The following is a 24,969-nucleotide window of genomic DNA, read 5'->3' on the forward strand; positions in this document are numbered from 1 at the left end:
ATCTCTCTCCCCCTCTCCCTGACTAGGCTTAACACTTCTATTCCACTTTGCAAAAATCCTTGTAAAATGCTTGAAAGATGGGGGCAAACTTTTCACAGTTATGAAAATTGCCTCTATTTTCAGCTACATTGCATTTTCAGGTTGCAAAAGGAATTCACATATCTGTATTATCAGCAAAAGTGTAATGCGTGAAATGGTGAGAACTGGATCTCATTTGTAATAGATGAATGCACCTATCTGTTGTCAAGTATATGGGATTAAAAAATTGCCCCTCAAATCTGCCCCTCAAATTTCCACAGATTTGGGAGTTGCTTAATAGGTGATATTATAATGCAATAAACATTCTCAGAAGATTGTCCAATTTTCCACCTGGCCTCTTGTTTCATAGGACAGACAGTAAATTTCACTTTTCCAGGCATCTTGTGTGTTTTTTCCCTCTCCAGCCCTCAGACTTGTTATTTTTTTATTGGAGTAGAGAGTCATTGGGTGATAGTGTTTTTTTCTTGGAACAAACTGAATTCACTGTCAACTGGATTGCTTTCGCTGATTAATAAAATGTTAATTACAATAAAAATCTAATCATTACATAAAATGCATACAATTCTCAGGTGCCCTGGGCTTTTCCAGCCATGAGAATGTGCAAAGCAGAAAAGGTTCCTGGACCTGAAAAAGCAGTACAAAATGTCTCACGAAAATTAGCTCTCAGAGCTGCTTTGCACAGTGAGGACAACCATGATGCGTGTATGCATGTCATGCACATGGCAGAGAATTAGGAATCTTCTCTGTTGCAGATACATGAAGTCCACACATATCTGGAACCTGAGTTCATGCAGTATGGAATTCATTTTCTATTTCCCCATTATATATTTATGTCACATTGGATCAATGTAAGTGTTTGTCTCTCCTTCATGGATCACTGCCTTGTCATGGAGAAGGGGCTTGCGTAGCTGAATGAAGCTAGGAGCTATGCCGTACAGGGGCACCCAAGATGGACAGGTCATAGCAGAGAGCTCTGACAAAACGTGATCCACTGGAGAAGGAAATGGCAACCCACTCCAGTATCTTTGCCATGAAAACCCCATGGACAGCACCAAAAGGCAAAAAGATATGACGCCGGAAGATGAGCCCCTCAGGTCGGAAGGTGTCCAATATGCTACTGGGGAAGAGCAGAGGGCTAGTACTAGTAGTGCCAGAAAGAATGAAGCAACTGGGTCAAAGCCAAAAGGACATTCAGTTGCTGACATCCATATATGCCCGCCCGCCCGCCCCTTGAGATCTGCAGGAGAGGCCCTTCTCCGGGAACCCTCCATGAAGGAAATTAGGAGAGTGAGTACTCGGAGAAGGGCTTTCTCTGTGGTGGCGCTCAATCTATGGAATGCGCTCCCCAGAGAGGTCCGTCTGGCGCCATCGTTATTTGTTTTTTGGCGCCAGGTGAAGACCTTTTTATTCAAATGTTATTTTAATTGTAAATATTATTTATTCATTTTATTCTTTGGCCAGGGCAACTTAATTTATATTGTTAATTTATATTATTCTATTGAAGTTTATTTATGGTTGTTAGCCACCCTGAGGCTTTGGCGAATGGGGCGGCATAGAAGTCTCATGATAGATAGATAGATAGATAGATAGATAGATAGATAGATAGATAAATAAATGTATCTGGTGGTGAAAGGAGAGTCCGATGCTGCAAAGATCTATACTCCATAGGAACCTGGAACGTAAGATCCATGAATCAAGGCAAGCTGGATGTGGTCAAACAAGAGATGACAGGACTGAACATCGACATCTTAGGAATCAGTGAACCAAAATGGACAGGAATGGGTGCATTTAATTCAGATGACCATCAGGTATACTACTGTGGGCAAGAATCCATCAGAAGAAGTGGAGTGGCCTTCATAGTCAATAAAAGAGTAGGAAAAGCAGTACTGGGATACAATCTCCAAAATGACAAAATGATCTCAGTTCAAATCCAAGGCAAACCGTTCAACATCACAATAGTCCATGCCCCAACCACTGGTGCTGAGCAGGCTGAAGTTGACCAGTTCTATGAAGGCCTACAACACCTTCTAGAATTAACTCCAAAAAATGATGTCCTTATCATCATGGGGGATTGGAATGCTAAAGTAGAAAGCCAAAAGATAACCGGAATAACAGTCAAGTTTGGCCTTGGAGTACAAAATGAAGCAGGGCACAGGTTGGTAGAATCACCAGACGGTCAGCACAGAAATCAGATTGACTATGTGCTCTGCAGCCAAAGATGGAGAAGCTCTATAGAAACTAGACCAAGAGCTGACTGTGGCTCCGATCATGAACTTCTGGTTGCAAAATTTAGGCTTAAGTTGAAGAAAGTAGGGGAAAGCACTAGGCCACTCAGGTATGATCTATATCATATCCCTGATGAATATACAGTGGAGGTGACAAATAGATTTCAGGAATTAGATCTGATAGAGTGCCTGAAGAACTATGGACGGAGGTTCACAACATTGTACAAGAGGCAGCATTTAAAATCATCCCAAAGAAAAAGAAATGCAAGAAAGCAAAATGGCTGTCTGAGGAAGCGTTACAAATAGCTGAGGAAAGAAGGGAAGTGAAAGGCAAGGGAGAAAGAGAAATATACAAACAACTGAATGCAGAATTCCAGAGAATAGCTAGAAGAGATAAGAATGCTTTCTTAAATGAACAGTGCAAAGAAATGGAAGAAAACAATAGAATAGGGAGGACCAGAGATCTCTTCAAGAAAATTGGAGATATGAAGGGAATGTTTCATGCAAAGATGGGCATGATAAAGGACCAAAATGGCAGGGACCTAACAGAGGCAGAAGAGATTAAGAAGAGGTGGCAAGATTACACAGAGGAACTATACAAGAAAGAGCTTAACATCCCTGATAACCACAATGGGGTGGTCACTGACCTCAAGCTAGACATCCTGGAATGTGAAGTCAAATGGGCCTTAGGAATTCTGAGCAACAACAAAGCTAGTGCAGGTGACAGTATTCCAGCTGAGCTATTCAAAATCTTAAAAGATGATGCAGTAAAAGTGCTACACTCAATATGCCAGCAAATTTGGAAAACTCAACAGTGGCCACAGGATTGGAAAAGGTCAGTTTACATTCCGATCCCAAAGAAGGGCAATGCCAAAGAATGTTCAAACTACCGCACCATTGCACTCATTTCACATGCTAGCAAAGTGATGTTCAAAATCCTACAAGCTAGGCTCCAGCAGTATGTGGACCGAGAACTACCAGAAGTACAGGCAGGATTTCGATGAGGAACTAGAGATCAAATTGCCAACATACGCTGGATCATGGAGAAAGCTAGGGAGTTCCAGAAAAACATCTACTTCTGCTTCATTGACTATGCTAAAGCCTTTGATTGTGTGGATCACAACAAATTGTGGCAAGTTCTTAAAGAGATGGGAGTACCAGACCATCTTCTTTGTCTCTTGAGAAACATATATGCGGGTCAAGATGCAACAGTGAGAACTGGACATGGAACCACTGATTGGTTCAGGAGTTCGGCAAGGCTGTATACTGTCGCCCTGTCTATTTAACTTATATGAACAGCACAGCATGAGAAAGGCGGAGCTAGATTAATCACCAGTTAGAATTAAGATTGCTGGGTGAAACCTCATATCAACAACCTCAGATATGCAGATGATACCACTCTCATGGCAGAAAGTGAAGAGGAACTAAAGAGCCTCTTGATGCGGGTGAAGGAGGAGAGTGCAAAAGTTGGCTTGAAACTCAACATTAAGAAAACTAAGATCATGGCATCCGGTCCTCTCACTTCCTGGCAAAAAGATGGGGAAGAAATGGAGGTAGTGACAGATTTTATTTTCCTGGGCTCCAAGATCACCGCAGATGGAGTCTGCAGCCAAGAAATTAAAAGACACTTGCTCCTGGGGAGGAAAGCTATGGCAAATCGAGACAGCATACTAAAAAGCAGAGACATCACCCTGCCAACAAAAGTGCGTATAGTCAAGGCTATGGTTCTTCCAGTTGCAATGTATGGCTGTGAAAGCTGGACCATAAGGAAGGCTGAGTACAAAAGGATTGAGGCCTTTGAATTGTGGTGCTGGAGGAGACTCCTGTGAGTCCCTTGGACAGCAAGGTGATCAAACCCGTCAGTCCTAGAGGAGATCAACCCTGACTGCTCTTTAGAAGGGCAGATCCTGAAGATGAAACTCAAATACTTTGGCCACCTAACGGGAAGGAAGGACTCCCTGGAGAAGAGCCTAATGCTGGGAACAATAGATGGCAAAAGAAGAAGGGGACGGCAGAGGATGAGGTGGCTAGATGGAGTCACTGAGGCAGTTGGTGTGAGGGCAGGTGGAGGGGGATGGTGGAGGGCAGGAAGGCCTGGAGGAATGTTGTCCATGGGGTTGCGATGGGTCGGACACAACTTCGTGACTGACAACAACAACAAGTGTTTGTCTTTAATGGCTTGTTTTCTACAAGCTGGATATTTCTAGTTATGTCTGTCAGAAGAGACTTAGAGCAGCTTTCACCAACCTGGTGCCCTCCAGTTGTTGTGGCTTAAATTGTCATCATCCGCAACCAGCATGACCAATGGCTAGAGATTCTGGGAGTTGTGGCTCAAAACATTTAGAAGGAATTACATTGGGGAAGGCTGACACAGACTCATAGAATCTTCTAGACAAGGAGGAAGCCAGATTCTCTCTCAAGCACACGAGATCTTATTGTTTATGACATAAAAGTATAATTCAGCTCAGGAGGATGGTGATTAAAGAGAGCTGAAGCAATTGTTGAGAAGAAACCAAAAGGTGCTGTTATGAGTAGGTCATCCACTGAATAAAGATATGGGAAGGGTGTCAATGTAGGTTCTTTCAGAGATTTTCCTTCAAGTGATTAACCATGCAAAAGAAGACTGGGTTGTTCTGGTTGATCCTATGACCATGTTCCCATCTGCCTTATCTATCTATGCAGTAGATAAGATCTGCAGCAGATATGACTGCTTTATGTGATCTTCAAGTCTGCACTCTTTTAATTCCAGATCACTGGGAGAGCTGGCTTGATTTATCAAACTTCCTCTTTGCAGATTTCCCTCCAATATGGACAATAGGAGGATAATTTGAGGGTGTCTAGGCAAGGGCAATCTATACAGATGATTAATAATCATGCAAAGAGGAACATCTCAGTGAGAAGGGCTTCAGAAGCTGCAGTCTTCTTGAGCTAGTGAAAAAGCTGATTACTTTCTCACTACTTTAGGAGTGGCAAACCCAGGGCTTTTTTTGGTCATAGAACACACCGGAATGGCGTTCTGGCACCTTTTCTTGACGGATTTTTCCAAGTGATTGTGTAGCAGGTGGGCAGCAAAAATCATTAACATAGCGCCTGCGGGCTGCTTGTGTGTTGGTGCTGATGGTCGGCGCTGATTGTGAGGGCGCTGCTCGGCTTGGGATCGGCCGTGTGGTCGAGCACTGAGTGCTTACTGCTGGCGGCGACCATTGTGTAAAAGTGTGACCCCAAGACATGAGTTCCGGCACTTTTTTTTTTTTTTTAAACAAAAAAAGCACTGGGCAAGAGGCTGAATTCAGTTGCAGAGAAGCATTCCAGTGAACTGACAGTCTACTGGAACTTAAAGTGCTTCTGGTCACTAAGACTTCAATCTCTTTGAGTGGAGAAGCCAAAAGCAGGTTTCCTGAGAAGCAGTTAAGTGATTGTTGGCTGGAGTGTGGGGTGGAAAGGGGAAAATTGGGACCGCAGGTGAGCCTCAGTTTCTCCACCCCACCCCATGTCTTTTAACTGGCTTATGAAGATGTTGCTTTGGGGAAGGTAGAAAAAGACTCCTTGCTTGAAGGTATCATTTTATTTGTCATCTGCGGGTTATTATTTCTAGACTTGCGGTTTAGATCAGAATATAAACTGATGCAAGAAATATGGAAATGGTGCATTATCTTTCTCTAATGTAAACTTTTGAATAAAGCTACCTATGAGGCTTGAATAAATATACCTCCTGAGTATAGTCGAAAGAATTCCAGTCTGCTAGAGTAGCTTGCGGGGGAGATATCCATGCATATTACCTGGAAGTACAGAAGTGGAGGTATGAGTCACTGGCACTTTTTGCTGCAGCCCTGGGGGTGTGAAGCAGCTTTTAAAATAAAGTGCAGATGCATGATTGGCTTTTAGAAAAAATTCCCATAGCATTGCAGTGCAAGTCAAGGTCAGATCATGGCTAGTTGCTAAGCTGCTAAAGGCACAGATTGCATAAATCTAAGCATGCAAAGGGTGTTGTTTGACGGGAAGAATGCTCTAAATGCTACAGTTTATTAATAAGATTGCACTTCCTTCTCCCAGTGTAAGCCCTCCATTGCTTCATGTCAATTTTCCAAGATAAGTTAATTATTTAAGGACAAACACTTCCGGACTGCTAAAGGATTAATTTAATGGCTTCTGTTTTGATTGTCCTTTTGGGTTGGCTGTTTTAGGAACCATAATTTTAATTTTATTTTGGAAGAATTTAATTAAGCTTGACTTTAATATATTGGATGCCATTGTAGCATACATAATTAAATGTGTAAAATAAATGCTTTAAATCTGTAGCAACCATGCATTGCTAATAGTGGCACATTCTTATAGGTAGGGGGGCAAGTTTGCTTGCTTGCTTGCTTGTTGGCTTATTTATTTCTTTAACTAAATTTCTACCCCGCCCATTAGCCAAATGACTCTCTGTTCTGATACAAAGCAGCTCTGTAATTAAAAAAGCAAAATATTATATTTTAATACATATTCCTTGGCAAGAGCTCATCACTGTCGGCACGCCTGAGATCTTGCCGCTTGCTTGCTGATTTTTTCATTGCTGAGTCTTTTTAAGCCAGGTGGCCCTGGCCAAATCAGATGTAGCATTTAGCTCTATCCCACTTCCCATGTGATGCCATGGCTTCCCATGTTCTACTGCCACTGCTCTACATCATTGGCTGTTCAGTGTGGGGACAAGGAAACATGAAGCAATATTAAGGTATGGTATTAGATGTGACAGAATGGAAGGGTTCAGTGGAACCCGTTGGTTTAGCATCAAATTTGGTTTCTCTTTCAGAGATACCAGAAGCAGGGCAGGGAGGACTTTAGGTCTGTGTAGAGCAGGGTCTTTGGAGAACAGCTGCCAATCAGAGGAACAGGCTAGATTGATTGCAGTCGGTATATGGCAGCTTTCCCAATCTGATGCCCTCTGGATGTGTTGCCCATCATTCCTGATAGAGTTGCAGACTGACAGATCTGGAGGGCAACGGCATGGGGAAGGCTGCTGCACAGCATCTCCTTATATTCTTGCCACAGAAAACAGTGTAAAAACTCAGTCACAAAACTCTTGGGCAATCAGTGGTAAATCTTCGATCAATGGGAACAATGGTACTTCTTTTCTATCTTTGTTCCCTGCCTGTATGACATGAATACTAAATAGAAGTTTGTAACAGAATTGGGTGGAATAAATGTTCCTCTCTGTATTCTCTCCCCATTATTATTATTGTCGTTGTTGTTGTTGTTATCATTACTATTGATTTTAAAGGTATTTTGTTTTCTTCCTTTCGTCTTCCTTTAAGCAGATGCTGCTTACGCATCCTCAAGGTTTCTGGCCTGTTTATCTTTGTAGTGCTATGCTCTGTAAGTACTGAATTTGCAAAGACTGGTTTTGTAACAGTTCTTCAAAGTTAACGCTGAGAGAATTATTATTCATAATGATAATGATGAGAGGATAATAACTCTATACCACAGCTCTCTGAGTGGTCCATAACAGAATGAGTGGAACCAGCAACGCAGTGTTGCTGTGCGAAGGGACCCTGTTTGTTATCTGAGGACTGGTGCGATACAAGGCGTCCTCCAGAGCCTTTGCCAAGCGCTTGCTCCCTCCCCGAATGCGTCTCCCCGCTCGGCTTGAGAGGCGCTGGGTGATGGAGGAGAAGCTATTGCCTGTGCTAGTACAGCGAGGTGATTGCAGCCTCTGCTATGATAGGCTCAGTAGCACACTTAATATATAATTCTTCCTTTTCAAAACCGTCGTTTTAAAGGGGCAAAGTAATGATGCCTAGGGGCCGCCCCCTACTGCTTCTCCTGTTACTACCTGGCTGGCGTAAACCTCCGTAAAAGCAGCTGCCCGAGCAGGCAGGGACAGCAAAGATGACAGAGCCACCAAGCAATGGCAAAGTGCAGTTCAGTCCCGGATTTCCCTCCCTTGCTCCTCTCCCTTCTGCTTGTCAGAGTGATCCAAACGGTAGCTCTTCCTTTCTTTAATGGCCAGGCTTAAATGCCTTTGGAGCAGAAATATTTAAAAAAGTTTGCAGCAGATAGTTCTAAGATTTGAAGAATTTTATTGTCCTTGACAAAGAGACATCTCTCAAAACACATTGGCATGCAAATATATTGGGGATTAAAACTTGTGGCTCCCCATTGTGTTTTTCAGCTGTCTTTTTGACCCTCCCTGTGCCCTCCCAGGAACTATAGGACTACAGATTTAGTATCATGTGAAAAGTTTCAGATGGTAGGCTAAGCCACAGCATTTCTGCATTGTTATAGGAAACTATCAAGCTTCTTTTCACTTAACACGTTATCATCAGGTTGTGAATGTTTGGTAATTTATCGTAAATCCATTTCATGTGTCCTTAGATCTTACTTAGCATCCATCCTGAAAATAGAACACCTTGGCAAATGCTAGCTGTGTCCCCTGTGGAGAGCTACAGTATCCTTTATCATTCCCGTTTTTCCCTTGGTTTTCAAAGCGCAGCAGCGTAGCACCGAGTCCCTGACAGTTGGCTGATTCAAAAATGGTTAATCTGAAATTGCTGACTCGTGGGTTGCTAAATTAAATACTGACAGTGATGTATTTCTTTGGAGATGCAGACCCTGCCTCATGGGACTGCTTTTAAATGACTGAATTAATTTGCAAATCTGTTCCCCAGGTTTCCTACCCAAGTGATAATGAAGGCTGCAACAGTATAGTTTTCTTTTATACTTCCTTTCGATGCTTCCTGCATATCTGCAAGAAAATAAGTTGAGTGCAAAGCAAGTGAAATGCAGTTTCCAGAACTGGATGCATCAGTGACTGCACCTAAGTTTGGCAAATGGGGAAAGCATCCAGTTTGAAATGGGAGCATGGGTTATGCTTTATAGAGCAGCACATGGATGGCAGGATGCAGAAACTCCAGCCTGCCTGAGCTTGGGGTATTGTTGTTTCTTGCGGCAGCCACCTTCCAGACACTGAGAGCAGCACAGTTGCCGAAGGTCATGTGGACTAGCATGCCACCCTCCGGTTCAATGTATCCTGTTGTCCCGCCAGGGATCCTGTGATCCGTGCTTCCTCTAGCTATCCTGGCCCAGCACAGGCGACACTCAAACCAAGAACAAAATCTGTATAGCTGCATCCCCTCAATGTATGGGGACTGCACACAGCAGGGCTGTCATCACTAAGCAGTGCTTGATGGAAATGAAAGGGAGAAATGAAGAGATCTTATGCACATATGGAGTGCTATGATATAAAATGTTTCTGGCCAGGACATGCTGAGTCTTTGCAGAGGCCCCTTCTAATTACTACTGTGGCTTTTTGCTGCATCACCTTTTTGCTTGTGTGTTGTGTGTTTTGTTACTGGGGTGTGTTGTTAGCACTGTGTTCTCAAGTGTACCCCTCTTCCTCCTTTGAGTCCCTTCGCTGTCTGATTAGCAGTGGCAAGCTGCCATTCCTTCTGAACGTATAGCTGGCACAGGTAAGTGGAACTTTCTCACATGCCTTTTGACAAGGCAGGATCATGCATGTCTGTAACAGCTTCATTTCTAATAGAACAGCAGGGGATGGAAGGCCTTCCTCTGAACCCAGCAACCTTCCACCCAGTTAATCACCTTTTTTGCTTTTAAAGAGGAATGATCTTCTGGAACAGTCAGGAGCTCTTGGGCCCATGATTTGTACCATGCTTTACCTTGCTTCCACTTGTCTCTTTTCCTCCAATTGTGTTGTCTTGCTTTGCCATCACTTGAATGCACACTTGGGCCTCATGGCTGAGCTTGATGGCTGCTGTCAGATGCAAAGCTAGTAAACACCCCACCCCCTGCTGGCACGCATGTGCATACACACACACACACACACTCCCTGCAACTCCAGCCTGCCTACACTACCTTGGAGTGGATGGGAATTTTCCATGTTTAAGATGTGCCTTAAATCTATTTTGATCTCAAATGCATTTCCCTGTTGGCAATGAGTCAAATTAAATAGCCTGAGTGTAATTTTCCAAAATGGTGAGGTTGTTGTTCTTGAGACTTATTGGCTTAAGAGCTCAAAGACTTTACTGTGGGAGGTGTTTGGTGCCAGTGCACAAAAACAGCCTTTCACTGGACATGATCTGTGTGCTGGGCATGCTGTTCGTAAAGCCTTTCCAATAATTTGGTCCAAGTCTATATAAAGAACGTAAAATATTGATAAATGAAGAAGAGAACCAGTCCAAGTTGCTCCCATGGTCCTCTCATTGAATTATGCAGGATCTCTTGACCCTTCATTTAGGGGTTCTCCAAACAGCAATCCCTGGTGATCTCAGGGCTATACACTCAAAATCAGGGGTCAATCTGCATCAGCCTATCTTCCTGATACTGTATGATTCTTCAGAGATGTACATGGAAACCACCGAGCTCATTGTCCTATCAGTATTTCTGTCTCAAGCTCCATGTCTGATGGGTTTCCAGTGTTTGTGACTTCTATGCACTACAGAGACTTCAGTGTTCCAGCCTAGCAATATTCCAGCACTTACTGGAAGGCGTGGCTTTAAAGGTTTTGCCCACCTTCCCCCCTTGCATGTGACTCCTCTTCCCCTCATTCCAGACTCTTTCTTCTCCAAGATTTGAAAGCCCTTGATAAGGAAGCAGACACAAAGAAATAACCACACCCTAACAATTGCAGTGAGGGGGTGTTAATGTTGGGCATCCCTCAGGAAAGAGCAGGGAGGACCTTCTTGCTTGAGGGTGCCATGTGAGGGTGCCAGAGGAAGGAAGAGAGCATTGGGGATCCCTCGCTAGATGATACGAGGAGGAGGTGGCTGAAGAAGTTCCAGGACAGCCCAGTGAGGAGCAGATAGCGGAAGAACAGTGGCCATCCACCCTGCCAGTAGAATGGCAACGCCAGTGCCAGCGGCCCTGAGACCTCTCCACATCAAGCCCTTCTCCTTGTCTTCTGCAACATTTCTCTTTCCCTGTGCTTTTGACTGAGCACACATGGAGGATCAGAGCTGTGAACTGGGATACAGCTGATTTTTAAGCTTCCATTACCGTGCACTGAAGTTGTGCACCCAGCCTGGAGTAAAAACAAACAAACAAGCACCCAGAAAGGGAAGGAAACTGATTACAGTGGTATACTGAAACTTAGGTCATGCTACTCTAAATGTTAGTGCTATGAACAAAAATGATAGATCCTGTGACCTTTCCAACACCACCACCACCTACAATTGCATTTATTGCATTATATATATGGTGAATACTGCAGTGTATTCATTAGCATATGTACGCAGAGCAGTGGATGCATTTTGCAAAAATAGTGGCATAGCTCTGCTTCACATACGAAAAAGGCTTTAGCAGAGTCCTCTGAGTTCCTCAGATGCTTTGGATGAATGAATTAGAGTTAACAATGAAATATATCCACTCTTTGCCAATATAAAAGCATTTTTTAGTTTTATTGACCTATTCTAAATTACTTGCTCTGCTTTGCTGTTCATTACTCATTTACTTTCATGCTGTGTCTTTAATAACTTCATCTCTGTGCAAAATTATAATATTTGATAAGGCAAATGGTGTACAGAGGGCTGGAACAGACCAAATTGTCATATTAGAAACAGTGTTACTGAAAATAGAAGGTAATAAAGATTCTTATTTGTTAACAAGATATCAGTCAATCAAGCCAAATGCCACCTCATTTCTTTAAAAAAATTCTCTCAGACAAGAATGCATTTTGCCCTTCCAAATATTTTAAACCCAGTTATAATTATTTTACTGGTTATTCATCATGCATATGGTATAGGCTGTTTATTGCAGAAAAAAAGTCATTCAATTTACCCCATGAATTTAGGGTTAGTAATTTTTCCTACACCATAAGCTCATAATCAGTGGATTGTAGCCAGTGTTAGAGTAGATCCATTAGATGGATAGGACTTAAATCAGACTAATATTTAATATAACCCACAGGGACAAAAGTTCTTTTTACTAAGTGCATTGAGATGTAGAAGTGGGATTATGCATAGCTGTTCCTTTATCTTAATCTCCAGACATATAGATGAAGGTCGGAATAGAACATATAGTCCTATTTTAGCACAACTAGGAAATCCTGGGGCTTTTTAGATGTTCACTGTAGGTACAATGGATATGGATGCAAGGAGGTACACAAACCTTTCTTGACTGGTGTGTTCAGTTAGGAACGCAAGCTGATTCATCTAACTTGTTCCTCTTGATGCTGACTGGCAACAGCTGTCCAGGGTTTCGGGCAGGAATTTTTCCAGCTGCTCCTGAAGATAGCATGGATTGAAAGTGGCACCTTCTGCACTGACTTAAATACTTGCCCTGACCTTATGCAGCTAAATGCCATGTGCCACAAACCTGACTGTAGGCACCTGCAAGCTGCATGCACGTAGGCCTGCCTGCTTTATCAGGGTCCTTTCTCTTTTTGTTGTGTCAGTTTCAGATTTCGCATCAATGTGTGTTGTGGAGTGGGCAACTTCCAGAGGTTGAGGGGCCCTTTTGACCCCTGGTGGGTGCTGTAGTTTGGGGTAACCTCCCACACCAAAGTGTAGGAATTGCAGTTTCCTCCTGAAATTGGTGCAAATCAATATACAACATCCCTGATGCTATAGCATAACAAATATAAACATAATTTAGGGCACATTTCCATGCATGTTTAGAAGAAAGTCCTAAAATTTTCAGGTACTATCTTTAAAAAATTAATAAGGAATTTGGAGTAGTGGGGTGATTTTATCATGGAATAACACAGCTAACTTTTATTAAATAAAAAGATAAATTTGTGCATTTTACCGCTGTGCACAACCAGCAGCAACAGATCAACACTATTACTCTCATATTAATACATGTATATTCTGTATTAATATGGAATGTCTTATAAGGAATAACATCTTTTCCATTTTATGCTCACAATACCTCTGTGAGGTATGTTAGGCTTAGAGTCACCCAGTGAGTTTCAGGCTGTGGATATGAAAACCTGAATCTCCTGAGTCTTAGTCCAGCACTCTAATTGCTATCCCACAGTGGCTCTCAAGTCGCCTCCTGTCTGAGCTTTGGTCAAGCAGGCAGAATCCAGCATAGCTTCCATGCATCCATCCATCCTCTACGAAAATGGACCTCCTGCAGGGACAAGTGCATTGGCTGGTTTCAGATCTTTGCTTCAAGATGGTACCTCGCTACTTTGCAGCATTTCAGGAACGGAAATTCCCCTGAAAGGACGTTTACTGATACAATTTATTTATACTTTCATTTATATGTTGCCTACTACTGTAGTCTCAAGGTGGCTTACAATAAAGATAAAAACACATAAAATTACTTATATACAGATAAAAACACATATGAAATAAAGAATAAAAAGTACATTATAAAATTTTAAACCTAACAATAACAACCAGATAAAACCAATGGACTTACAACCCACCATAAACATACTTATTGCCTCAAAATGTAAGACAAAAGGAATGTACAGCAATGTTGAATACTGGGGAAAGACGAGGGCTTCACATTGCCATTTGCTATATCCACCATGTAGATGGGACAGAGTGAAATGCATGCATTAAAAGAAGCACAGGCCTCATGGTTAATTAAAATTTTATTTGTAACTTACTATGGGAAAGGAACGATTTTGTACAGCTAGGAGCTGTTTGCAAGCACCCCAAGTATGCAGTAATGTGAGGAAGATACTTCCATCAGTGAAGGTCTGAAAGAAGTTTAAATATGTTGGGATTATAAGTAAACTGAACAGTAGAAAATATAAAGGCCATAATCTGGAGAGTCACACATACAAAGCATGTGGAGATGGAAGCCCTGAACCAGCAATTATGCACTTTATAACATGCAGGCCAGAAATAATTTATATGTGGGGAAAAAATTACATGGGGATGTATACACAGATTCACATTTCTTCCACAGCCTGCTTACCTGTGGAAAGTAGCTTTTGCACAAGTTCTAAGCTTGTTTCTACATGTAGAAAAGGTTCTTTGAATAGTGCCAGACATTTGAAGATAGGCAAAGAAGAAATAGATGTATTTGCATGTTATACTGATGGTAGGCGAAGACAAACAGAAGTATAGGAGAGACTATTTTGGTCTTATATAGCAATTTTAAACTTGTAAATATTTATATTGTGTTGTATCTTGTTGAATGTGGGGTGGGGGATGACAGTGTATTAGCTAGGATAAAAATATAGGACCAGAAGTTAAAGAGGAAAAAATACCAGAAAGAAATGGTGGGGGAAGGAACATTCTGAAGACAGGAATTGTTTTTGTTGTCACCTATCCTCCTGAAATTATAACCACTTGGAGTGTTTCATAATAAGTCTATTTCATTCCATTGAAGGCAATGGTTGAACATCAGCATCAAAACAGCAGCTGAGACTCCTTTGTTTGTAGGTCCTTTTGCTGCTCTTTACTGAATTGACACATAACTACTGAGTCTCCTGGTTAAGTGTTTCAAATTAGTCCTGCAAAGAATGCTATATTCTATGCCCGTACCAGGTAAGCTAAATAAGGCTATATTGGCCACTTTGTTCTAGCTGTATATGATATTGTGAAAATGAAGTCCCCTTTTCTTCTTATAATTTTATGCTTCCTTTGTAATGGCTTCTGAATGTGCCATTTGTGTAATTACAGGGTATATTTTAGTCATATTGTGAAAAGCGGAAGCAGCTGCAATTATGTGCACCTGAAGCTTTTTGCAGATTCAAATTATTGGCTGTACTCATAAAATTGGCTACAGGCTGTCAAAGTGTCCTGGCCATTAGGTTAATTAATATAGGTAAGCAAACCTTTCAAAGCACAATTCAAAACTCGAGAGAGGAGTTGAAGCACATAGTGCCCAGCTCGTCTGGTTCTGCAATACATAGTAATCATTCCTGCCCCTCCTAAAGATTGTAATATTTAAACTTCTCCTGCAGGCACTTTATTTTAACGGACATAATTAATGCTGTTTCTCAGTGTTCTTAAATCTCTTTTGTGTGGCAATCCCATTTGCCAGTAGAAAAATGTAAGCATATTCAGTATTCATGGAAAGGTCAGATAGAACATTAGGATCTGTCCATGTTGCAGTGAGGCTGTTCCTATTCTGAAAAATATGCACGGCCAGATTCCAGAGTCTCAAGAAGACTCCAGGCCATTTGAAATTAAAGAACAGAATCCTGACCAAGAGCTGCTTTACATATTATCAAGCTGCTTGATAAAATGGCATTTTACATGTGGTTGTTGGGAGCACATCTCTGCCTTCACTTTTCTCTCCCCAGCAGCCTTAGATGAAATGTTAGAAGCACATCTTTATTGAACTCTACAGGTTACAAACTGAATAAGTCAAAATAATTTTCTCTTAGAGAAGTGGGAGAAGCAGGTGCCCATGTGAAGAGTTGAATCTAAACTGAAATATCACCTCTTTCCCTCCCTTTCAGAAAAGATTGACTCCATCATCAGGACTTCCATTGCTTGAGGGTTAGATGGTAGAACATTGGACATGACTTGGTCTGCTTCATTCATGTAACATCTCCTTATATGGTCAGGGAACTCCCTCTCCAGCTACACCCCTCTATATTCTGAAATATCTTCCTCCTTTTCCAAGGGGCGGGGGAAACTGGTTCTCACCCTCTGTCTGAGTATCTTCACTTTGCAGCTTGGAAACCACAAAGTCATCTGCCCATCTCTGCCCCTGGATTTGCTTAGCTAAATCTGAGGACTCCATCTGGGGAGATGGTAACTGAATGTGGTGTTGCATGGAAACTCTGAGTGGTGCATCTAGATATTACAGGGATAATGTTGAGATGACACACTGAGGAAGACATTTTAAGTGACCTTGAAGTGCCAAAACAGCATTGTGAAATGCTTCTAGGGCTAGGATTGGAGAAAGTCTGACTGCACCTTATGAAGACCTAACAGAACCTTAGATTGGAACCTCTTTCTGGCATTGAAGCATATTTGGGCTTTGAGTTGGCCCTGTCTACTCACTAGCCACTGGGTTCTCCTGGACAGGAAGGGCTACAAAAGACTTTTCTATAAGAATGCCATTAATTTAAATTATCCAAAATAAGAGCAGCCTGTTGTTGAAGCACATAGCATCAGGTAAAACTATGCTCTAAAGCATAGGAAAGGGCTGGATGTGGAGGGACAGGGACGTTACAATGATGACCTCAGAGATACAAGAACTCAAATGACTGACTCAGCATCATGCTCAGGTGTTATCTCCAGTATCATAGACAATTTCATTCTTAATATTAGTTGCTAAGTAAAGTGAACTGGACAGGAGGACTTTTTCTGCTCCTGTCATCTGTGTCGGCTTTCTGGCTGGCTAGTGTGTGGACAGAATGCTGCACTGGATCTAGCATGGCTGTTCATATGTTCTTCCTGCAGGCCATCCATGTAACAGGAAAAAAATGTAGTCCTTAACTATGCTGCTCTCAGCTGTGAACTTGAGCAAATTTCATGATTCTGCCCTTCTGAAGCTAGAAGTGGGAGGTCCTTTTGTAGCAGAACGGTCACCAGAAGACTATGTTGTAATTCAGATCAGGCAAGTAGAAGACTCTGGGCCTAGACAAAGACGACAGCAACAGGTAAGGCTCAAAAACATGCATTCTCTCAGATGGCAACATGGCAATGTAAAATTCATCAGTTGGAGCCAGGTGTAGGTGTGTGCAGCTGGCCCAAACTAGCCTTTGCTTTTATGAAGCTTTGCACACTCATCTGTGTACAAAGCTGCTGGTGGCAGGAAGAGGGATTCTCTGCTTGTTATGACACTTGAATGAGTAGGGGAGAACAATGACACTCCCCTCCCCCCTTCACTTCATGTCACTGCATTCAGCTGCTTCAAGTAATTTTTCTCCAGCTGGTATCAGATTCAAGCTGCCAAAAAATGCTTGAGAAAGCTGGAGATAGTGAGGGGGATGAGAGGATGGCAGCTTTTGCTCCACCCCTTTATTCCTTTGGAACCCAAAAAATGGATGTACATGCACTTTATAGGCAAACAGGAAAGTGTGCTTTCAATAAACACACACATGTACTATCACCTCCATTAGGTAAAGAAAAGTCACCTTTTCAAAACTCTGATGGATACTATTGCATTTCTAAATCACCCAACAGTGGATGCTCTCTGGGTGGTTTGCAACAGTCCAATACACAAAGATTTCCCATTCATCAGGAAACCTTCCCCAATCAACTCAAGCTCCAAGTGAAACGTCAATTAAAGATCGAGAAGCAATTTATTCAGTTCATATTTTAATGTGAACTTACATAATTCCATGCATGTCAATCCACTATGTGAAACTCACTTATCATTCAAAGTTTGTTCTTCTCTGAATTTTGCTTTGGTGTTCTTCAATCAAAAGTACATATGAACATGCACTTACTAGGAACAATTACTTTAAAAGTGGATTGTAGTAGGAAAATTGCTTGCAAAATGTGAATATTAGCTAAAAATGAATGCAAAATATATTTTATGAGAAATGGGCAGAAGATGCTTATGAATTAGCATCAAGATTGAAGATATTTCCAAAGTTCAAGATGAACCAAATCTAAGCTTGAAAAGGAAACAAGGACTGATACTGAAACTTGAACTGACAGATTAGTCAATTCCTTTTATCATTATATACACTTGATATGGCATATAGTTGAAACTCTCTGGGTGATTTGAAGCTCTCTTGGCAGTTGATTAACCTGGGCTATTAGCCTAACAAAGAATAACTATTCACTAACCTGAGATCTTAAAAGTGCGGGACTGGGATTTAGGAGATCTGGGTTCTAATCCCTACCTAGCCATGGAACCAAATGGGTCACCTTGAGCGAGTCACAGACACTCAGCCCAACCCTACCTCACAGGGTTGTTGTTAGGATAAAATTAAGAGGAAGAGGCAAATGATGTAGGACACCTTGAGTTCCTTCGAAGGAAAAAAATGTGAGCTATAAATAAATAAATAAATTTAGGCTGAGAGACTCAACCTGACCTACCTTACAGGACTGTAGTTATGATGATAAAAATAGAATGGAGAACTACCTAAGATGCCTTGGGTTTGTTGCAAGAGGGAAAAAAGGGAGGGTAGAAATGCAATGTAATAATATATTTTCACTGGTTTCAGAAAATGTCTTATATATAATCTTATTAGGTATCCTACCAAATTAGCTACTGGTAAAGAGGAAACAGAATGGGAAACTAAGTGCAGGCATTAATACCTCTTTAAATTATTGATTTCATGTTGTTTTTGCAGATCTTATACAACTGGAGCCTACCTTTAAATCTGAGACAAAATAAGCAAGTTATTGTGTCTAGAACATTTGAGATGTCAAACAGGTTTGTTCATGAATTGAAAGAAGACAGTGGAAAAAATATTAATTTACGGGATGTTCCCTAGTGAATGTAGAGGATATAAAAAATTGGAACTATGTTGGGACCAATGCTTTTCAGTTTGTACAAGGTCCATCATTAGGAGTGATGAGTCAGAAGATGCTGAATTATTGTGGGTGGTTAAAACAGAAAGGAAATATGAGGGAGTCCAAAAGGATCTATCCAAACTGGAAGAATGGGCATTAAAATACAAATGAGGTTCAGAATAAGCAAAGGCCAAGGGGCTCACACTAAGGCAAAAAGTCCCCCCAAATTCTCTTCCTCTCTCATTATCCAGATGTTGCTAGTGGGAGATTCAAGACAGAGAGAAGGAAGTTCACACAGTGAACCCTTAGTCTATGAAATTCACTTCCATAGGATGGGACAATGGCCACCAATCTGGGTGCCTTTAAAGGGGATTGGCCAAGTTCATGGAGGGCAAGGCTAGCAAGGCTAGTCCTGATGGTTGGATGGCACATGTCGCATCAGAGGCTATGTATATCTGTGACTCTCCTGCTTGGGGTTTCCTGTGATGCATCCTTGCCCTGACCCAGCATGGGCCTTCTTATGTCCTTAAACAGCATTTTCAAAATCTCTCTTTACAGAGAAGAAACTTCCATAAGTATCGAAGCTTTCCTTCAGGAATCGGAAATTGTTCCTCTTTCTGTGACATATCAATATCTTTATGCAAATGTAGAGACTCAAGTCACAATTGCATCCATCATTTTAGCAGGTGTTTATGTGCTGATCATATTTGAGGTAAGCACTTTTTATTTTTCAAGAGAAATAATGATAGATTTGTTTCTGACAGTTAATATATTTTAAAAATAGCAGGCTGAAGACCAGAATAACTGCCAGTTCCTTGCTGCCAGTTCATCTATTGTGCTGCGGAAGTCGTGATATCTGGTGCTGCACCAAAATTCAACCTGCCTTGGCACAGCCTTGATTCCCTGCAAAAGGGGCAATTGTTTTTCTACCCCTATTATTAATTTCTTTTATTAAAAGCTTTCCTGTCTCATCCTTTACTGAAAGTTTATAAGGACGTTGAGAATTTCAGAGAATTCTCTGATGGTGCAGGGTTTCAGCACTTACCCTTTTGTAAGGAAGCGTTGAGTGGTCTGCTTACCGAGTGCTGAAAAGCTGAGAGAGGCATTTTTGCTTTTGCTTAAAGTTGTTTCAACAGCAACAACAGCAGCAGCAACAAAACAATCAGAATAGCAACAGTAAGTCCTCTCTCAGTTTTCAGGCAAGCAACAGGCAGTAGCATGTTTTCAAACATGATTGAATGGGGAATGCTGGAGGAATGATTGGAATGAATTCCCTTCCAATCAACTGATATGCAGGGAGTGTGAAGCACTTTGGACAGCATAAATAAATAAACAAATAAGCAAGCAAAATGGCCACCAGTAAGTACATTCAGTTTATATCTTCTGTAAATTTAAAATTTAAAACTTGAAAATGGTTAAAAATGATTTCACAGATTTAAAAAGTTTAAAAGGTTAAACACTCCTTCGCAACTTGTGTGTGTATACACATGCAATAATTTGGTATCAACCAACAGATGTTTTGTATGTTTGTTGTTGGAGTTTCCTCTGTTTAGATATGTTTAGAATTCTGACCTCTGGGAAAACTACTTAAATGTCTCTGTTTGCTCATAATTACACTGGAAACTGTTTCAGCAAACTCTCAACCCACAAACAGGCAAAGATCATTAGTACACCATAACCATTGCCTGTCTGTAGGCTGAACATATTGGATGCTTGTACTTGCATGAGAACTAGTCAATGGGAGCAATTTTTCCTTTTGTCTGCACCTAGAAGCATCAAAGCTGGACGATAGAACATTGGAAGATTAAATAAGGTGTGGTTAGGCTAGGGATTGAAATTAGCTTCAATTTGCTTTTAATCAGTATTTATCCAGTTCACACCTCCTGGATCGAACGCTGAGTCCAATAGGGTTGAAGTCTGTATAATTCTGAGCCTTGGATGTGTTTTGGTGACCCCCAAACCTGGATTTTTCAGCTTATGTACATTTGAAACACAGGCTTGAAAAACGCACCCAGAACCAATGGAATAAGAATGAGTACATTTTAAAGATGTGCACAATTGAACTGTACGTTTGGGAAAAACATGCATGATTTTTTTTTTTTTTTTGCACAAAGGAAAAAAGCGAAGCTCACAGTTAGATACTGCCATGAAACCAACAAAGTTTAATATGGAATTTGGAAAATGTCAGTGAGTTTGAATTTTGTTAATTCCTACATTCCTAATTTTTGATTTCGTGAATCTGAGATGCTTCACTGGACAGCAATTGTTGACAGTTTGATACACAACTGAAAGTGTGTGCCTTTTGAGAAATGCACCCTCAGTACTGTATAAGTCTTCCACAACTTGGTATCCTTCAGATATCTTGGACTAAAACTCATAGTACTTCCCAGCCAGATATGTTGGCTGGAGGATGCTGAGAGATGTATTTGTATCTGGAAGGCACAATGTTGGAAAAGTGTGCCTTAACAGGTGCCTGGTGAAAATCAGCCAAAATACATCCTTGGGTAAGGTATGAAGCAAGTTAAAAGTTACCCTTTGACTCTAAGCTTACAATGTCCTCCCTTGCCCCTCTGTGTCTGTGTGAAATCTGGAGAACAGAGTCTGATTTCTGAACTCTCCCAGGTGTTTGGGGCCCATGAGTAGTAGGATAACAGACTGCTAAACTTGGCAGTATATTTCCAGTTCTATAACTATTATTCTCCTTCCTTCCCCACATCCAGTTTCTCAACCTGATCATTCATTGTTACTCTACACTCAAGTTAAAGTAACTAAATTATATATCCTGTTTTAAGATTTTTCTGCATATCTAGAAATTGTACATTTATTATTGTTGGCTGAGTTTTCATTATAAGTTTTTAGAGGCCTATACTTTACCTGTAAGTAGACAGGCAACTTTTCTATTTAATATGATGGAAATATTGACTTGGGCTGGAGATTAATGAGGCTCTCAGTCACTGGGTGGCACTGCTTACTATTCTAATCTTCAACACTGCTCACTCTCAACTCTCTATGTATACTTTTCCTAGCTCTCTCATATACGGAGTGTTGTTTTCTACTACCAACCAGCATAATGGTGTGCTTCTCTTTACCATGAAGCAGAAAACTAACTTTTTATATTTTCTCCTGCCTCATAAAATCAATGATGAGATATGTCATGTTTTTTATGAGAATTGTGCATGTGACCTATCTTGTATCATATTTGTGTATTCTTTTTCTAGTTAGGGTAGCAGTGGAATATTAAGCTGGGTTAAGTGAATGCTACTGTACAGCTCCCAGTCTGCCTAAGGCAACCGTGGGGAAAGAAAACCATAAAGTCTTAAAATTTTAACAAGGTGCAAGAGCACTCTTCCGCGGAGGTGCATATACAACAATATACTTGCCGTGCACCCAGACCTTCAGCATCTTTTTAATTAAGCATCACAGGATTTCTTTGTTCATAGAAGAGCAAATGGTAGTAAAATGAGTAGCTGTGATAGAAATGTAATGCTAAAAGAGGTTAAATACAGGGAAAATATTGAACTGAAGAAGGTGAGGAATGAAACTGCATGTCATTTCAAGCAAAGCTGGATATTTTTACTTTTTAAAAAGAGAACAATTTTACCTGTGCTATTACTAAGTCGATCCATGCAATGGAGCACCTAGAATAGTGCATTTTGATGATAATTGTAAGGTGAATAAATATGGTTATTCTTTTGAATTTCTGTGGGTTTTACTGGAGATGCAAAATTAGTATGCAACCTTGTTTCATATATTTTTAGATATTTCAGAGAAGAAACCTGGATTATGGATCGGCACAAAATGCCATTCTAGCAACACACATGGTGGTGGCCCTGCACAACTTGTTTGACTGCAGTGCCTCCAGCTAGCAACTGTGACTGGTCAGGTGCATGACAACTCTCCTCTCCTTAACTTCTGCAGTCTCAGGTAGCACCAAAAAACAGAGCCTCTTATGGGATACCAGTCATGAGTGGTGAATCACGTGTTGTGTGTGTTGGGAGTGGAGTAAATTGAATGCACTGTGGACCAAAGCGGACATTACTTTAAACCTGTATCAAGCAGCTACATGGATTTTTAAACTCTAGAGTAAGCAGAGGGGCCCTGATTTCTACCCCAAATGTGAAGGCCCCAATCTGGATTAATTCCTTTGTGCCTAGGGCAGAGGAAAAATGGGAAAAATGTAGTTGCTAGGGATGTGTGTAACACAATGTTTTGATCTTGCATCTTCCCCAAAGAACTAGAGTTGATATAAATAGGCCTACTCATCTTTCCTTTCATGGATGCTGTTGTTCAAATGATTCCACAAACGATGTTCCTTTGGGAGACTTGGATAATTTTTACTTTACTGCCATGGGAAAGCAGTGCAACATTTATTCTGAGCGGCCGAGAATGGCTCTGATGAATGAATCTGAGAGAGAGCTTTTCCTCAAGAAAGTGACACTTGCTTCTGTTGTGCTGAAGTACGTTCAGCTCCTTTGTCTGAGCTTGTCATGCTGTATTAAAGCTTTTGACACATTTGTAGTGGGATTGAGCCTACCTTGTATAAATATGGAGGATATAATGTCCAACATTTCCATGGAACAAATACTTGGAGAGTTCTAATACTCCTAGGTTATTTGTTTGTGAATTAGATGAAGGGTTCCTATGAATTTGGAAGGGCTTCAGAATTCTTGAAATGCACGTTGTTTGATATTTTCTATTTAGCTGGGTAAACATGCTTTCTTAGAGCAGTCTGTTGAACCAAATATAATGGTGCAATAAAGCAGATGATTAAAATGTCCAAGGAAAGCATTACCATATTGACTGGGAATGATGGGAGCTACGGTCCAACAGATCTGGAGGAGACCAGATTGGGGTAGACTGCTTCAGATTTTTCCAGTGCATAATTGAAATACTGGTCTTCATGGGACATCCTGTAAACTGATCTTATTAAATTGTGTCAGAATGTAAATGGATTTGTAGGATCCATGATATGTTTCCTAATTATTTGTGAGCAATTCAGGAAGAGAGGAGGTCTGAATCATAAATGGGAACTCACTCCACTCCCTGTGTTTATGAAAAAACAAACAAGTCAATTAGATGGTGGCTGGTAACTGTGAACAATTAAGGATGCATTTCTAAGAATACTTGCTAGGAAAACCTCATGTTCAAGTCAGTAGTATTTATTTCCAAAGAAGCACACACAGGATCTGACTGCCAGTTGTTTAAAATAGCTCTTCTTTTTGTTTATGGAGCCATTAAAACTTAATAATTCTGTTAAGGCTGGTGGTTTGTGCTCAGTAAATGAGAGCTAAAAGGATCTGGCTTTACTTCGGGCCGCAGTGCACCATTACTCATCTTCATCTTTTGTTTCATTACAATTCTCCTTTAGCACACATAGGAATCAGATCAGTGTGCTGGGAATGTGACAAAACGGATGCCTTCTCTGCATTTTTCCTTCAGGCAGAGATTGTGTATCATAACTTGTGTGTCTGACTTTAAATTTGAGGTGCGAGGCATGCATTTGGAATAAAGATTATTTGAATGGTATGCATCTAAGGTTCTTTGCCTTAGGATGTTTCCAAGAGTTATTTATTTTTCTGTGACATAATCTAACACTCAATTCTGTGTCTGCTAACTCAGAAGTAAGTCTCATTATGTTCAGTGGAGCTTACTTCTAAAGTACCTGTAGAATTGCAGCCCAAGGGCCTAACTATACATGATACTATGTGCATTGTTGCGGCTGCTAATCCTGTGAGGCGTCTTTATTTACTTTTTGTAAGAATGGAGGGAGGTTTAAGCAGGGCTGCAGCACATGCTTTACCATTTCTGCAAACCTGGGATCACCCTCCCTCCCTCCCTCCCTCTTGGACATTGTGTATGTAATAGGAAAGAATAATGGCTATGTAGAAGTCATTGTCAAAACAACCAAAATGCTACAAGCTTTGCTTTTCTGACAGGCTTCTCATGAGAATTTGAGGTTATCTGGTTGATTTCTATATCTAGTGTCATGTCTTAAGGTTCACTTATGTACAAGGCTTTCTATGAAAGTGAAACTGAACTGAACAAATTATTGTACATTACTGATTCATACTTTACCAAAAGAAGGCTACTTTAAAAAAATCTTATTAGAAAGCTTATGTATAATTCCATCAACAGTGAAACCAAAATAGTCAGGGATGGCTTGAGTCAAATATTTTTTCTGTTATACTGAGATTTAATTCTATTTTAATACTGTTATGCTGTGGTATGTACAATATACCTAGTATGTACAATAGGGATATGTTCAATGCATTCTTGTTTTGTGACTTAAGCAGAGAGCTACAGGTATTAGGAAGTATGAAAGTGAAATAAATAAATGTGCTTGCGTCAGCTTCTGGTAACTTACTTATTTAAAACAT

General features: G+C 40.9%; 1 protein-coding gene across 1 annotated transcript in view; it reads left to right on the plus strand.

Moving 5' to 3' along the window:
- OCA2 (OCA2 melanosomal transmembrane protein) overlaps positions 1-24,969 on the plus strand; it is a 181,797-nt gene that overhangs the window by 25,993 nt on the left and 130,835 nt on the right. The window contains exons 4-8 of the mRNA XM_044449808.1: positions 7,562-7,619; positions 8,619-8,691; positions 16,634-16,782; positions 18,430-18,512; positions 19,151-19,304. Coding sequence (XP_044305743.1) covers positions 7,562-7,619; positions 8,619-8,691; positions 16,634-16,782; positions 18,430-18,512; positions 19,151-19,304 — 517 coding nt within the window. The remainder of the gene's footprint in view (positions 1-7,561; positions 7,620-8,618; positions 8,692-16,633; positions 16,783-18,429; positions 18,513-19,150; positions 19,305-24,969) is intronic.

Source organism: Varanus komodoensis, unplaced genomic scaffold, assembly GCF_004798865.1.
Source record: "Varanus komodoensis strain SLA01 unplaced genomic scaffold, ASM479886v1 scaffold1, whole genome shotgun sequence".
Lineage (NCBI taxonomy): Eukaryota > Metazoa > Chordata > Lepidosauria > Squamata > Varanidae > Varanus > Varanus komodoensis.